General features: G+C 37.7%; 3 protein-coding genes across 4 annotated transcripts; all 3 read left to right on the top strand.

Annotated features, from left to right (window-relative positions):
* Positions 1-1,591: 1,591 nt before the first annotated feature.
* Positions 1,592-5,073, top strand: LOC114178931 (protein SAR DEFICIENT 1-like). Its single transcript, XM_028065081.2, has 7 exons — positions 1,592-1,815; positions 1,904-1,979; positions 2,081-2,639; positions 3,855-4,015; positions 4,105-4,299; positions 4,416-4,497; positions 4,599-5,073. The coding sequence occupies exons 1-7, from the start codon at positions 1,727-1,729 to the stop codon at positions 4,823-4,825; spliced, it is 1,389 nt and encodes a 462-aa protein (XP_027920882.1). The 5' UTR covers positions 1,592-1,726; the 3' UTR covers positions 4,826-5,073.
* A 3,196-nt stretch (positions 5,074-8,269) lies between these two features.
* On the top strand, positions 8,270-11,110 carry LOC114177022 (LEAF RUST 10 DISEASE-RESISTANCE LOCUS RECEPTOR-LIKE PROTEIN KINASE-like 2.1). 2 transcript variants are annotated; one of them, XM_028062244.2, is made up of 3 exons: positions 8,270-9,263; positions 9,418-9,453; positions 9,873-11,110. In XM_028062244.2, exons 1-3 carry the CDS (start codon positions 8,525-8,527, stop codon positions 10,985-10,987), a joined length of 1,890 nt encoding a protein of 629 aa, XP_027918045.1. In that variant the 5' UTR covers positions 8,270-8,524; the 3' UTR covers positions 10,988-11,110. The 2 variants fall into 2 exon arrangements, with proteins under 2 accessions (XP_027918045.1, XP_027918044.1); XM_028062243.2 differs by having other exon boundaries at positions 8,271-9,263; positions 9,415-9,453.
* Positions 11,111-11,448: 338 nt separating this feature from the next.
* Positions 11,449-15,261, top strand: LOC114177021 (LEAF RUST 10 DISEASE-RESISTANCE LOCUS RECEPTOR-LIKE PROTEIN KINASE-like 2.1). Its single transcript, XM_028062241.2, has 3 exons — positions 11,449-12,382; positions 13,610-13,645; positions 13,846-15,261. Exons 1-3 carry the CDS (start codon positions 11,614-11,616, stop codon positions 14,997-14,999), a joined length of 1,959 nt encoding a protein of 652 aa, XP_027918042.2. The 5' UTR covers positions 11,449-11,613; the 3' UTR covers positions 15,000-15,261.
* The last annotated feature ends 408 nt before the right edge of the window (positions 15,262-15,669 follow it).

Raw genomic sequence — 15,669 nt, 5'->3', positions numbered from 1 at the left:
TACCTTCTTTTCTACTTTCATGAGAATGGAAGGAAAAGGACACATGATAAATAAGAGTAAAAATGATAGATCTTTTTCTCTTAAAAAACAAGAAAAAACAGGTGAGAATGGAATATGAGAACAATTTGTGAGAAAATCAAACCATAATAAATAAAAAAATAAAAAAATAAAAAAATATCTTGATAAATCTTTTTATTCTTTATTTTTTATTATGTTTAATTTTATATTTTATTATTTATTAACATTAATTATTATGTTTATAAAAGAAATAAAATATTTGATTTAATTATAATATATTTTTTAATATCTATAATATAAAAAAATTAAAAAATATATAATATAAAAAGAATTAAAACTTTGGGGGGCCATGACTCCTCCCTGCACCTACAGTGCTCCGCCACTGAGAATAACTGTTAGATTTTTTTTTTTTATCATTTGCTATCTGAATATTAAAAATATATTGATATTATATATTAAATTTTTTATTAATACAATTTTAAACTTCCAAGAGGTTAATTCTTCCCACTAATTACATGATTTGTTCAATTAAACCGCGGTATTAATGATTTGGTTTTGTTAAAAGTGATGAAAGAAAACGTTAGGTGCTTTAATGCATAAGATTTGGGGCGAATTGAGTGGCTGACAAAAAATGTGTGTGACCTTGAATTTGTAGTTCTATTCTATTCTAACACTTGGACTTTGAAAACAATGTTTAGATATTGAAAAACAAAACCTCATAGTATCATCATTTGATACTATGCATAAGTTATTACAAGTCAGCTTGGCCGTTTGGGTGAACATGAAGAAGCCTTTCGATCCTTCCGAGAAGCGCGTAATTTGACCAAACTGTTACACCAAGACAAAATCTTACCACAATAATATGTCACATCAAATTTACTACATTACTTATCACTCAAACAATCATATATAATATATAGGCGAAAGGGATAAGCGAGAACTGAGTGGCGAAAATATACTCTCACATGAAGTAGGTTTTAAATCTAACTCAACTTCACAATCTGATATTATGTAAGAAATAGGTTTTAAGGTTAAATCAATTCTACAAAATTAACTTATAATCTGATATTATGTAAGAAATAGGTTTTAAGGTTAAATCAATTCTACAAAATTAACTTATAAGATCATGATCATATCCATTTATATATATTATAAATTGATTTTATTTTCGATCAATTTCTAACTCTCACCGATATTTATTGATATAATTGGTTGAACGCTTGTTGTGAAAAAGATATTTGAAAGGAAAAGCAAGAATTGTTGAATTGATGGTTTGTAAATGAGAAAGTTGTATGGGGATTGTTTGTGCCCCAAAATCTACAGAGCGTGGATCCGAAAGTTTCTGGGTCCTACGTCGGGTTTGGGTTTGGTATGTACCTTTTTCTGGCCGCGGGGAGAGAAGCATATATAATAAGGATTTGGACGGTTGACTTTGGAGGTGTTGACGTCCCAGTCTTTACATCATACGATACGCTTTCTCGGTTATAACATCCTAATTGCTTCGATGCTTCCTCCGACATTCCAAGAATCTTCTTTCGCCCTTTTTTCCTTTTCTATCTACTTATATAAATTAAACTTCCCCAATTCCACACTTCACACACTTTCATTTTCTGCTACAAAATGCAAACCTCCTCCTCGTTCTAGTTACACCAACCTCTTATATTCCCTGGTCCCCCAAGATCTCTTCAAACAAAACCAAAAAACAAAAATGGCTGCCAAACGGTTTTTGGATGATTCTGATCAAGATAACAATGGTGATAAACGGATGAGACCTACAACAAGACCTTCTTTTGCCTCGTACGTTCCGTTTAACCAACTTCATGTGTTGTAAAACTTCTTATTACTGTATCATTGCTACCTTCAACTAAACCAATCTTCTTCACAGGGTAATAGGAGAAGTCGTCATGGTGAAGAACCTGCAGAACCTTTTCTCGGGCTTGGAACCCTTGCTTAGGAGAGTGGTAAGTGATCATCAATATGTACCCTATGGCAACAGTGGAATTCTCTGATTTAGAAAGTTTTGCTTCGATAGTTAAAAGGCTTATCCATTAATTTTTGTCAGGTGAACGAAGAGATGGAGCGAGTGATCGGGCATTGTGTTCCGCGTTCAATGACCAGGTCCCCTTCGTTGAGGATCCAAGCATTGGAGCAACCAACAAGCTACGAACTCATGTTCGAGAAGAAGCTAATGCCAACTATATTCACAGGAAGCAGAATCGTAGACACAGATGGGAACCCCCTCCTTGTTGTTCTTGTTGACAAAAACGATGGTCAAACGGTTCGCACGAGTCTCCCCCACCCCATCAAGCTAGAAATCGTGGTGCTTGATGGGGATTTTCCTTCTAACAGTGATAACAACGAGTCATGGACGAGTGAGGAATTCAACAACCGCATAGTGAAGGAGAGAACGGGAAAGCGACCGTTGCTCACCGGAGAATTGAATCTCACCATGAGGGATGGAATTGCACCGATTGAAGACATTGAATTCACTGATAATTCCAGTTGGATAAGAAGCAGAAAGTTCAGAGTTGCTGTTCGAGTTGCTCCCGGGACTAATCAAACTGTTAGAATTCGTGAAGGCATGACTGAACCATTTATCGTCAGGGATCACCGTGGTGAATGTGAGTATTTTCTCTACCAAAATCTTATGTTTGATAGCTTAGAATATATAATTACAGTTTGTTTTTTGTTTGATTTTCTTTTATATCAATCTTACCATGAACTTTTTGTTTTTGTTCTCTTTTCATCTCGCATGTCTTTTAACATTCTGGCACAAACTTACTAAAATATATAATTTCTTCTGTGGATATGGTACAACTAGTTATTTCAAAGGTTGTCTGCAAAGAAAAAGTATCTTCAGTCAACCTATTTAGTCTAATATAGTTGCGTCGGTAAATCATTGCAGAATATACACTTAATATAATATTATCAATTGGTCCAATTATTGCTGTTTCAATTTGATCCATCCAAGTAGCCTGTTATGAGAATCATGGAAGAAAGAGAGTAACGATGATCATAGTTTCCACCTTGATATATAAAATTATGATGCTTTTGTTCCGGAAATTGATTTTTTTTTCCTCTTGTGGATATAAAATTAAACAAAAACAGTGAATCCGTCTCTTGTTTAAGCATAAGTTTTTACAGGTTATGGGTTTTCTGTGAAAAAACTGTTCAAATGTGTGTAGGATTGAAACAGTCCAAAATTGCATTAGAATTTAGAACCTTGGTGTGAAGGTAAAGCTATGATCATATATTAAAATTGTTTAGAGATTGTGACTTCAAATTTATTAATTAGTATCCGCATCGTACTTTACAGCAATAGAAAAGTACATTGGCCACAGCTCCTACAATATAGGGCATTTCATTTTCACCCTTTACAGCAAGCAATAGTGCAATACTGATCCCTTTTAATTTTTATTTTGTTTTCATCTTTCTTTATTTGTGATGTTGGAAAGTGATTGATGGTCAAACATACAAGTAATTGTGAGGGTTTTTGCTTAGATATTATGAACTATGGTCCCACCAATGGAACAAACTAATAATACATCAACACATAGTATGAATTTAAGAAAAACCTCGCTCTTATAATTCTTTTTCATTGCAATTCATACGGTTTTGCCAATCTGACAGTCTCAGATCAATGGTTTCAAAACCACAGTCAAACACGTATCAAGTGGGCCTTTAAAAGAATCGTGATGAATTGATTTTATTTATTTTGGATTGTGACATATAAATTTCGGTACAGAACTTAGGTTTATTGTTCGTATGTTGATACTTCTGTTGTTGTCGCATACTGAATATATGTATTTGTTTTTTTTTTTTTGATTGATTTGAAGTGTACAAGAAACATCACCCACCTATGCTGAATGACGAAGTGTGGCGCCTAGAGAAGATTGGGAAAGACGGAGCTTTCCACAAAAAACTGTCCAAAGAGGGAATAAACAGTGTGCAAGACTTTCTCAAGTTGTCTGTTGTTGATGCCCAGAGGCTCAGAAGGGTACATATTTTTTCCTTTCTCAATTCCTTAAGTAATTAAATTGTGATTTGAGAATAAGGTCATTAATATTTTGTATTTATTGGAAGCAGATTTTGGGCGCTGGAATGTCAGAGAGAATGTGGGATGTGACAATCAAACATGCAAAGACCTGTGAGAAGGGTAACAAATATTATGTCTTCCGTGGCCCAAATTTTACCATCTTTCTCAATTCCATTTGCCAATTGGTTAAAGCTGATATTAATGGCCAAAGTTTTCCGGGAAGCGAGTTAAGCAGCTTCACAAAGGTAACTAAATTCTTACGAAATTGTGTTTTTACTTCGACTATTAAGCAATGTGAAAAACTATTCAGCGAGGCTCTGGTTGATACTATTATTCATTTCAATTGCTTGTAACTATGCAGAGCTATATGGAAAGATTGGTGAGAGAAGCGTATACCAGATGGAATGACCTGGAGGAAATTGATGGGGCTCTGTTAACCCAAGGTATAACATTTGTTCTGTTTAATCAATGTGTTGTATGTGAATTTTTCTACAGTCTCTGAAATTCAGTGACATTAATTTATGTGAACCTAACTGTGTTATAGGTGAGAGCATGGAGCAAATTCCAAACAATCTTCAAGCATCAGCAAGTGTAGCATATGATCAGAATGAGTACTATGCATCAACCCATAATGCACAAATTGGGGGCGGCGAGTGGGGTGTGAATGCAACATTTGGCACAACATCGTTTGTGAATAACGCCCTTCCAGCTTTACCTTACAGCTTCTCAGATTCACAATCTGACAGTGATGGTGCCACCAGGTGGAACTAGGAAAAAATTTTAGTACTTGACTTTCAGCTGTAAATAAGAGTTAACAGTTGAAGAATCAAATTAGGTTTAGTGCAGAGAATTCTCAGGTCCATTTCAAAGATAAGTGCAAAGATGAGACCTCACTCTGCAAAAAATGCAACCTGCCTTCGATGTGTCTGTGTTGCTATGTTTTTCCATGATTTCAGCAATCAGAAAAAAAAAATGTATGTTTTATGAATGGTTAGAAATTATCCAATCCTTTGGTTTTACTTTCATGCATTTTTTTTATCAAGTCACAACACAACAAAGGAAAATTGTTTCAAATAAGTCTTTCTAATCAATCACTTTCCTTGTAACCTAAAACCAACTATTATTGTGTTACTTGTTAATTAGTACCTGATTAATTGAATTTATATATAGTATTTAAATATAATAAACAAATAGTCTTTTACTTGTTAATTATTTAAATATAAAACCAACCATTCGGGTTGTCGGGCCCGACGACTCGAACGTGCCCGATGACATGTACGGGCCCGACGACCCGAATGGGCCCAACGAACCCGACGACCCTGACGTGCCAAACGATCCGAACGGGCCCGACGACCGAACGGATTCGACGAACCAGACGAGCCCAATGACCCAAACGTGTCAGATGACCCGAACGGGCTCGACAACCCGAACGGGCCTGACGACCCCGACGGGCCTGACGACCCAGACGAGCCAGACGACCCGAACGGGCCGACGACCCGAACGGGCCGACGACCCGAACATGCCAAACGACCCGAATTTGCACGACGACCCGAACGGGCCCGATGACCTGAACGGGCCCGACAACCCGAACGAGCCCGACGACCTGAACGAGCCTGACGACCCGAACGAGCTCGACAACACGGATGGGTCAGACGACCCATTCGGGTCGATGGAATTGTCTGGATCATCGGGCCTGTCTTGGTCGTTGGGCCCGTTCGGGTCGTTGGTCCCGTCCGGGTCGTCAGGTCCGTCCAGCTCGTGGGGCCCGTTCGGATCATTGCGCCCGTCTGGGTGTCAGGCTTGTTCAGGTAGTCGGACTCGTCGGGCTCATCCGGGTCGTCGGGCCCGTCCTGGTTGTCGGATCTGTCTGGGTCGTCGGCCCGATATGTGTCTTTGGGTCCGTTCAGGTTGTCGGGCCCGTCTGGGTCGTAGGGCCCGTTTGGGTCGTCGGGTCCATACAAGTTGTCGGGCCCGTTGGGGTCGTTGGGCCTGTCTGGATCATTGGGCCCGTTTGGATCGTCGGGCCCATCCCTGTTGTCAGGCCTGTTCATATCGTTTGTCCCGTCCGGGTTGTTGGGCTTGTCTGGGTTGTCGGGCCCGTCTAGGTCGTATGGCCTGTCTTGGTCGTTAGGCCCATCCGACTTGTTGGGCCCATCTGGCTCGTCAGGCCCGTCTATGTCCTCGGTCCCATCTGGGTCGCCAGGCCCGTCTGGGTTGTAGGACCCGTCCGAGTCGTCAGGTCCATACGGGTCGTCGGGGTCGTTCGGGTCGTCGGACTTGTTTGGGTCATAGGGCTTGTCAGGTTCGTCGGGCCTGTCCGGGTCATTGGGCCCGTCCAGGTCATCGAGCCTGTCCGGGTCGTCGGGCCCTTCCATGTCGTTGGGCCCGTCCGTGTTGTCGGGTTTGTTCTGTATTCGGGCCCGTTCGGGTTGTTTGGCTGTTTGGATAATCGAGCTCGTTCGAGTCGTCATTCTTGTCGAGGTCGTCGGACAGGTCCGAGTCATTAGACCTATTCGGGTCGTCGTGCTTGTCCGGTTCGTTGGGCCTGTCCCACAGATAGTAATATATTTTAAAAAATAATATATTTTTTATGTGGAAGATGAAAGCCCATGGGTTGGCCCTGGCCCACAGGGCTTTTGTAGGGTTTTTGGCCCTGTGGGCTTCTTTGTTGGGGGCTTTTTTTCAATGTGGACTTTTTTGGCCTTAGCCCACATGGGCCAAGGCCAAACCCTGTGGGTTGGACCAAATTGACACCTCTATGTGTAGTCACTATTGAAACTTCAATATTTTACCATTTTTGTATAAATTATTTCTCGAGTTAAATAAATTTTGTGAGTATTTAAAAAATATTTGGACATTTTTTAATTTATAAATGTCATTTATAGAAAAATAAATGAGTAAAGAGGAAGAAAAAGAAAAATATGGAGATCGTTGTTTTTATTTTGGATCTAATTTTGGACCCAGTCCTTCTTTATTGTTTTTGTGCGCCATTTATTTTTTTCTCACCCAATTTAGGGTTCATCTTGCTCTGTCCTATAAAAATGTTCATTTATCTATTTTATTCTAAATATAACTTTTATATTTTAGAATATATTTCCAAAATTAAAAGAATGGACCAAAACTTGTATAGAATATAAAAGAAATACTAGTCAATTTATCCAATTGAATAAGTTTATCTTTCGTTCTAAACGAATGGACCATCTTATTCGTTTTAAACACGTTTAGATTTAGTGAACAAGCAAAACAAAAAATTAATAGTAATATTACAAATAAAAAACAAATGGTTAAAGAGACGGAAAACCCAAAAATTTGGTTACGAAGTTTGGCAAATAATTCCTACATCTTTGGGCTCAATAATGCAAGCTCAACCAAAAGATAAGAACTTATAATTGTTCAAATTTCCTTCCTTCTCACCTACTCGTGTAAGACCCCAAACAAAATCTACTTATTTTCTCTACCTCTATGTAATTTGTCAACAAACCCTAATATGTATTTAAAACTCTAACAAACACTTCAACTTTGGTAAACGACCTATAGTTTACTCTCAAAAAATGTGAGATTTTTTTTCTGTTTATGGAAACATCTTTTATTTCAGTACAAATGTTATTTGAAATTTGGTTCACATTTTTTGTTGTGTTAGAGGCATTTATGTCCGATATCACTTAAAAATAGGACATATTTATAATATATAAGTAATACAAACTAAGTTTATTTAATAAGATTGAATTAAATTTAAAAACTCAATTTCTAAGATAATATTATAGTCATCCAAAATCTATTCTAATATATTTGTTGTTTATTAGGATTATCGAGTCTTCATTATTGAATTATCTGTACATCTAATAAGTCTCATATCGTTTAAGAGTCGAAGTCAAGCACAATTTAGATATTCTTTCTTCTTTCACTTTCCGATACTTTTAAGGACAAAATCCATGATGGAACTCCATACTCCAAAACTAATAATACCTCAAGCAAACGATGGTTGTTCCTAGTAATACTGACAAAGTAAATAAATATATTTATCTTATATAAATAGATGAAAATGTCATTTTACTTGTCACTCTTGTAATATTGGATTACTTTGAAACTAAACTTCTTGAAATATATATATATATATATATATATATATATATATATTTGAGTTAAATTAATTTTATATAAATTAAAAAAAATAGAGATATGATATGAAAATTATTGTGCACGTTATGGAAACATTTTCGTTTTATTGAATGTGAATGTGGAAAGTAGAAGGTGAGAAACGGGAAACAGATTCTCCTTCTCCATTATGATCTGTTTCTCTTATTGACCAGAAGTGTGTTATGTCTCTGGGCCACGAAAATTCAACTTCGTTGCCTCCCCAGAAATTTCCTTCATGCCTGAGACATTGGAAGTCTGATTAATCTTCACGCATATGTTGAAACTCACCATCTTCTTCCCAAATACTGAACAGGTTATGCTGTATTGGTCCCGATGTTCATCAGAATTACATTTGTTTGCTTTCTTTCTACGTTGTTTCTCTTCTTCACCAATACCTCTGCCATTCACAACACATCATTCGCACCAACTTGCCTTACCCAACGCTGCACAAATGGACCTAACATCAGCTACCCTTTTTGGCTTTCTCGTACTGACCAACTCTGCGGTTACCATGAACTTGGCCTTCTCTGTAGTGGAGGCACCGCCACTTTTTCTCACATAGGATTATACTACACGGTACGAGATATAGACTATGAGAACCACACGCTTAAGCTGCTGGATCCTGACACTTTCAACCAAACCTGTCCAAAGGCAAAACACGGTGTTCCCATAGGCAACCTACCGCTCACTCACTCCCCCTCCAACTTAAACCTTAGCTTTTACTACAACTGCAGTAGCTACCCTTCTGGTGTGCCTTCTATTCAGTGTCTCAGTTCTGGGGCAAACAAGTCTTTTGTGTTTGTGACGGGGAACGAGACCACAGGTTTTGACTGGTCCGGGAACTGTGAGGAAAAGATTGTGGTGACAGTGATGAAGGATGCGATTACAAGTGATGGTGACTTGATAAACCAGTTTCCCAGTGCCATGGATGGAGGGTTTGTTCTTGAATGGCACACTGCTTCGTATTGCGCTCAGTGCGAGGCTAGTGATGGAATCTGCGGCTACAGTAACCCCGAGAAGCAGGTGCTGTGCTTCTGCAAAGATGGAAGTACAAAAAACACTACTTGTTATGGTATGGTTGTTGAAAAATGGTGAAATCAATTAAATAACAATACTTGCCACTATCATGGTTTCGACAATTGAGTTTTATTAATTTCTAAGAATTGAAAAATAAGGTTATGTACGAGTTTTATTGTTTAACTGATCATGTTCTGTTTTAATAGTAGGGGGAAGCAGCACCGGTTTGTCAAGATTAATTATAGGTATAATTTTTGTATTCAATTATATTTCTTTCCATTTTCTTGTTTCACAGAAAAGTGTACTCACTTTATAAACTGTTTTTTCATCCTCTTTGGTAGAATAAACTAAAAGAAGGATAGACTAAAAGAAGGAATTCATGATGTTAATATAGAAAACAAAGTACCAAACCAAGACAACCTGCGTTGTGAAAAGATGACTCATATGTTGTTACTAGTTCTGGTTTATGTTGAAAAGCAAATGATTTATGTGGTTTTTCATCATCTATCTCATCGAATTTAGAAGTTATACTAAACCATGGCATACTCGACAATTAACGCTCCTCACATGATAGTGATCTTCCCATTGTGAATGTATCGAAATTTCATAACCTTCATGTGTCAAGGACTAGAAGAGCTGAATTACCTTCTACTTTTGCTTGCAGGTTTAATTATAGCAGGAGGAATTGGTGCACTGCTGACATGCGTCGTAACTTACATTTTTGGACGAAAGTTGTCACCAATTTTGTCAGACATTCGGCAGGCCAGAAAGATTGATCGAGACATTGAGGCCTTCATCAGAAATAATGGACCACTTCCCATAAAGAGGTATTCATATTCAGATATCAAGAAAATGACCAATTATTTTGAGTCCAAACTGGGACAAGGTGGTTATGGTCAAGTATATAAGGGAAATCTATGCAACAAATCTGCAGTGGCTGTGAAGCTACTGAATGCTTCCAAGGGAAACGGGGAAGAATTTATCAACGAGGTTATAAGCATCAGTAGAACATCCCATGTAAATATCGTTAATCTCCTTGGTTTCTGTCTTGAAGGCGAGAAGAAGGCTATTATATACGATTTTATGCCAAATGGATCACTTGAAAAGTATATTCACAGCAAGAATTTGGAAACTGATCCACCTTTGAGTTGGCAAAGGCTACACCACATTGCTGAAGGAATAGCCAAAGGATTGGAGTACTTGCACAGAGGCTGCAACACTCGGATATTACATTTTGACATAAAACCAAGCAACATTCTTTTGGACAAAAATTTCTGTCCCAAAATCTCTGATTTTGGGATGGCCAAGCTCTGCTCAGACACACAAAGTATCATATCTATGTATGGTGCTAGAGGGACAGTTGGATACATAGCTCCAGAGGTGTGGAACAGAAGCTTTGGTGGGGTTTCGTACAAATCTGATGTTTATAGTTATGGAATGATGATTTTGGAAATGGTTGGAGGAAAGCAAAATATCGGCATTGAAGCAAGTCATTCAAGTGAGACATATTTTCCCCATTGGATATACAAGCACGTTGAGGTGGGAAAAAATTTAGCATGGCTTGAAGGTATGACCCCAGAGGAAAATGAAATTTGTAAGAAAATGATTATTGTGGGACTGTGGTGTATACAGACAATCCCTTCTGACAGGCCTGCTATGAGTCGGGTGGTTGAAATGTTAGAAGGAAGCACGGAACAATTGCAAATTCCACCTGAGCCATTCATATTTAGTCCTATGAAAACTGAAGTGGATATTTGCACCACCAGTAGTAGTGATTGATTCTAATTTTCAGATTACGAGACTAGAACTTGCAAGAACTATTGTATACTTAGTTTCCATTTCAAAAAGCAACTTTCCAATACTGTTAATAATTGTGTAAGTAATCGAGAATTATTATACGTATCCGCATTCTGCTAAGAGCGTATGTCACATTTTATCGGTACGTGGTAAACAGATAAAGAAATTGAATTGAAAAGACTGATATGGAAATCTTAAGATACTTCTCAGGTTACTTGAAAGTTTTATTTTTTGTAAAAATCCTTTTCTGGGACACATGTGATGCACTCGGGTATATTGCTTGCGCACCAAAAAAGCTACCCCGTGTGAAAGGGAAAAAAGTTCCACGAAAGAGGTTCTGTTCCGCTGTTATTCTCGTAAGTCAAATGAAACTTCTGTTATCCACTCAAATTATTTTATCCATCCTCGTTTCAAATAATGGTATATAATACTACAATCAAAACAGAACCTTTCACCACTTGATAACTCTTGTTGTTTTGCCATGATTTTCTTTCCCTAAAGAACAAAGAAACTTCCCACTTTTCTGTTCTAACTCGAAGTTTTCAAAGAAAGCGTGCCAGGCCTCACCATTAAGATCACTCAGATATTTTTCATCCAGCCATCCAACTATGACCACCACTTCCTCCTTCCTTGCATCCATACTCGCCCTTGCTTTCTTCTTAGCAACTTTGCCACAATCCTACTCTCAACAAAACAACACCTACTCCATTTGCAGCCAATCTTTCAGCTGTGGAACTCTCACAAACGTATCCTATCCTTTCTGGGGAGGGAACCGACCCCAGTTTTGTGGCCGCAATGGCTTCAAGCTCACGTGCATGGATAACCAAAACACTTCGCTTCAAGTTGGTTCCATGAACTTCCATGTACTACACATCAACCAAACGGCTTCCACCATGAGAATGGTGCGAACAGACCTTGTCTATGATCGCTGCTCTTCCAATTTCACCAACACTTCTCTCAGTTCCACTCCCTTTTCTTTCTTACGCACCGTCCAGAATGTTTCTGTATTCTACGATTGCCCCTCTCAGGATTCTGTCGGGGGAAACTCCTTTACGTGTCAGAATGATACTAATAACCACGCTTTCTACGCGGTCAATGGTACTCAGCTGAGGCAGTTCCCGGGCCTTCAGAGCTGCGGGGTTAGCGTTCTGGTGCAAGTTTCAGAGGGTGTTGTTTGGGATTCAGGGAACGGGATTGAGCCGCTGAAGGAAGCGTTGGATCAAGGGTTTGATGTGAAGTTTGATGCAGAGTGGAGTTCTCAGTGCACAGCGTGCAGGGATTCTGGAGGAGCATGTGGAACGAAAGAGAATGATTCCGATCAGTTTTCTTGTTATTGCTCCGGTGGAACTCATGGCTCAGTGTGCTCTACTCACGATAGTATGTTCTCTTTTATCTTATCTCTTCATTTTCTGAATTGAATACCTCTAATAGACCAAAAATGTTTCTATTATTTAGTGTCCTACCATTTTGGTCTTATTCACACACAAGTTTAACTCATCCTATACGTACTTTGATAAAGGTGAAGAAGATATACAGTGATGCAGATTCTGTTTCATCTCTTCCTACCTTTGTGATAATCTAAGTGTAAAACGTAGTTAATGAAAAACTTAACAAATTGTATTTACCTCAAACATATCAAAACTGTGTTTTAGTAAATCTGTAAGGCAAAGAGACCGGACATGATGCATGTTTTGAATCAGTTAAAGATTGAGAATTTGTAGTATGCAGTGGGATCTACGGCGAGGCATTCACAAAGGTGTTAGAAGTAAAATCAAATCCATCAGCTTTATTATTGGATAAAATGGTCCTTCAGAAAACCCAATTCTTTTCGTTTAGTATTTAGCACTAAAGAGATTGTCATCACTGTTATATAAAAGCTTGCAAAATACAAACGCTCCCGTTATGTTTGTAAATTTATAGTATCAAATTTAAAAGCAAAACCTTTAAACCAGTCGTAATTAATTTCCTAGTATTAGTCTTCTCCTTTTAATATTGATGGCATTCTAGACTGTAGGTACAGTGAGGGAAATATACTAATGGGAATGTGCGTCATGTGACAGAGACATGGTTACAATAATTATTAGTTTGGTACTGAAAATGCTTAGAATTATGGCAAACAGAGTCAAGTTTTTTTGTTTGTTTTAGCATCATAGTTAGACCTTGATGCTGCAGCTGAGACGTTCCAGCTAACCAGAACCCCATTTTGTTTTAAACAAATATACTTTGTGCAGCATCTGCGTATAATAAAATAATAATAGTAATAATAAACTACGTATTATTTATGAGAAAACAGGTCACAAAAGTAAACCAGCGTGGCATGACTAATAGACACGCAACACTTTCTACTCGTTTTCCTCAATGGTTGACTTTTCAGTTACCACTGCCTTCCAGAGTATTGGTAGGCCATGGGTTGGTGTGGTTTAGGTAGATACTTGTTAGAGTTCAAGAATCAATCACGGGGTTGAGTTTGAAAAGTGTAACTCTCACTTTAACATATTAGGATTTTTAAACATAATACTTATACTGTTATAATTGGAGTTTGAATTCTTGTGTGACATTTTTGTCGTTAAGATCATAATAGTGACGTGTGTTTTTTTTTTGCAGGTGGCAGGAAGAGCAGAGTGTTGAAGCTGGTTTTAGGTGCATTCTTTTTTTCACAAACACTTCTCTTATTATATCCATCTGTTTTCTGGATATATATTGGCCAAAAATATTGTTTCTATGTCTCATATCTTGCAAAGAGAACATAAAAATGCAGTCATGTTAAATCTTCTTGAAATCTTAAATATAATCAGTTATCATGTAAGACAATCTTAATCGATCATAAACTCTGCTAACAGGTTTCGTTGGAACTGGATTTGCACTACCTCTAATCGCTGTCATCATATGCCGCAACAAAGCTAGAATTTGGAAATTTATATTAATACAATTGGGCAAGATAAAAAAGAATGATCGAGTTATAGAAGCCTTCCTCGAAAGCCAAGGTTCTATGGGTATAAAGAGATACAGTTTCTCTGAAGTTAAGAAAATGACCAACTCCTTCAAAATTAAACTGGGGGAAGGTGGTTATGGATCTGTGTACAAAGGAAAGTTACTCAATGGTTGTTCGGTGGCAGTGAAGATACTGAACGAATCAAAGGAGAACGGCGAAGAGTTTATCAACGAGGTTGCTAGCATAAGCAAAACATCCCATGTTAACATCGTCTCTCTCCTTGGATTCTGTCTAGAAGGAAGCAGAAAAGCCCTGGTGTACGAGTTTATGTCGAATGGTTCACTTGAGAAGTACATCCACAAGAAAGCAGCAGCAGAAAAAAACAAAACCACTACTCCACCCTTGGGTTGGGACAGATTGAACAAGATTGCAATAGGCATAGCTCGAGGACTTGAGTATTTGCACAAAGGATGCAACACTCGGATTCTGCATTTTGACATCAAGCCACATAACATTCTTTTGGACGAAACTTATCGGCCAAAGATATCAGATTTCGGACTTGCGAAGCTGAGCACGAGAGATGAAAGCATTATATCAATGTCAAATGCTAGAGGAACAATAGGGTATGTGGCTCCTGAAGTGTTCAATAAAAGTTTTGGAGGTGTTTCACACAAGTCTGATGTTTACAGCTATGGAATGATGCTACTAGAAATGGTTGGAGGACAGAAGAACATCAACGTTGAAGCTAGTCGCTCGAGCGAACTATATTTCCCACATTTGGTTATTTATAAGAAGCTTGAGCAGGGTACTGATTTGGGAGTTGAAGGGATATTGTCTGGTGAGGAGAATGAGATAGCAAAGAGAATGACAATGGTGGCTTTGTGGTGCATTCGGACAATTCCTTCTCACAGACCAACCATAAGTAGAGTGATTGATATGTTGTTAGGTAGTGTGGATTCCATGGAAATGCCACCAAAACCTTTCCTCTCTTCTCCTCCACGATCAACAGAGTTTTCCACTGCAGTATTCGAATCATTTGATAGTGTCTCGTGCAGCTCATAGTTGCATCTCTTCTGTCAGAATTTTTTCAAACCGAACAACATTCGGTATTGATGATCAAAGTTTAAGGTTTGATCTGTCTTTCATTTTCATGCAATAGTTATTTAAGTGTCCTTTTTTTTTCTTTTTTTTTGGAGGCGGTACGGGTGATGGGGCATCATGCATGCATTATGTTATGCATATGTGAAAACTGCAACAGTATGAAACAGTTTGTGCCTTTCATATTTGCAGAATCTGTGATGTTAGCATTAATTTATTAGTTTCACTTTTGTGTAAGAAAAATTATACTAAAACAACTAAATTTTCACACAATTTTTTTATAGTATTTTCTATAAAGAAAAAATTTAATCCTTATTTCTATCTGATATTTCTCTTGCCAAATAATACTGATAATAATTAAAAAAAGCTAATATATGAATTTGTAACACAACGTTATTATGTTTATCGTTCGGGATTTGAGTAATTTTGTACTTCATACGCAGCTAGCTAGTTGAAATGTGTTAAGTTTGTATTTAATCCCGTGAACTTTGTCTACTTTTTTACACAAAGAAATAGTGTAAGTTTGGATTAAATATTATTCTAAACTTCAACTTTTCACACGAAATTATCATTTGTCCATTTAAAATTTTAATATAGTTTGAACTTCTAACTTTAAAAATAAATAAATAAAATT

Source organism: Vigna unguiculata, chromosome 3 (assembly GCF_037176805.1).
Source record: "Vigna unguiculata cultivar grain cowpea cultivar isolate G323 ecotype 2 chromosome 3, ASM3717680v1, whole genome shotgun sequence".
Classification (NCBI taxonomy): domain Eukaryota; kingdom Viridiplantae; phylum Streptophyta; class Magnoliopsida; order Fabales; family Fabaceae; genus Vigna; species Vigna unguiculata.
The sequence above is the reverse complement of the archived record's forward strand: the minus strand, read 5'-3'. Positions and strand labels throughout refer to the sequence as shown.

Bases quoted from the DNA above. Each gene is read 5' to 3' on its own strand.
- LOC114177022 (XM_028062243.2), top strand. From the start codon at position 8,525: ATGTTCATCAGAATTACATTTGTTTGCTTTCTTTCTACGTTGTTTCTC. The intron at 9,264-9,414 runs GTATGGTTGTTG...CTGTTTTAATAG, and splicing joins AAAAAACACTACTTGTTATG to TAGGGGGAAGCAGCACCGGT. The intron at 9,454-9,872 runs GTATAATTTTTG...TTTTGCTTGCAG, and splicing joins TTTGTCAAGATTAATTATAG to GTTTAATTATAGCAGGAGGA.
- LOC114178931 (XM_028065081.2), top strand. From the start codon at position 1,727: ATGGCTGCCAAACGGTTTTTGGATGATTCTGATCAAGATAACAATGGT. The intron at 1,816-1,903 runs GTACGTTCCGTT...TCTTCTTCACAG, and splicing joins ACAAGACCTTCTTTTGCCTC to GGTAATAGGAGAAGTCGTCA. The intron at 2,640-3,854 runs GTGAGTATTTTC...ATTGATTTGAAG, and splicing joins CAGGGATCACCGTGGTGAAT to TGTACAAGAAACATCACCCA.
- LOC114177021 (XM_028062241.2), top strand. From the start codon at position 11,614: ATGACCACCACTTCCTCCTTCCTTGCATCCATACTCGCCCTTGCTTTC. The intron at 12,383-13,609 runs GTATGTTCTCTT...TTTTTTTTGCAG, and splicing joins AGTGTGCTCTACTCACGATA to GTGGCAGGAAGAGCAGAGTG. The intron at 13,646-13,845 runs GTGCATTCTTTT...CTCTGCTAACAG, and splicing joins AGTGTTGAAGCTGGTTTTAG to GTTTCGTTGGAACTGGATTT.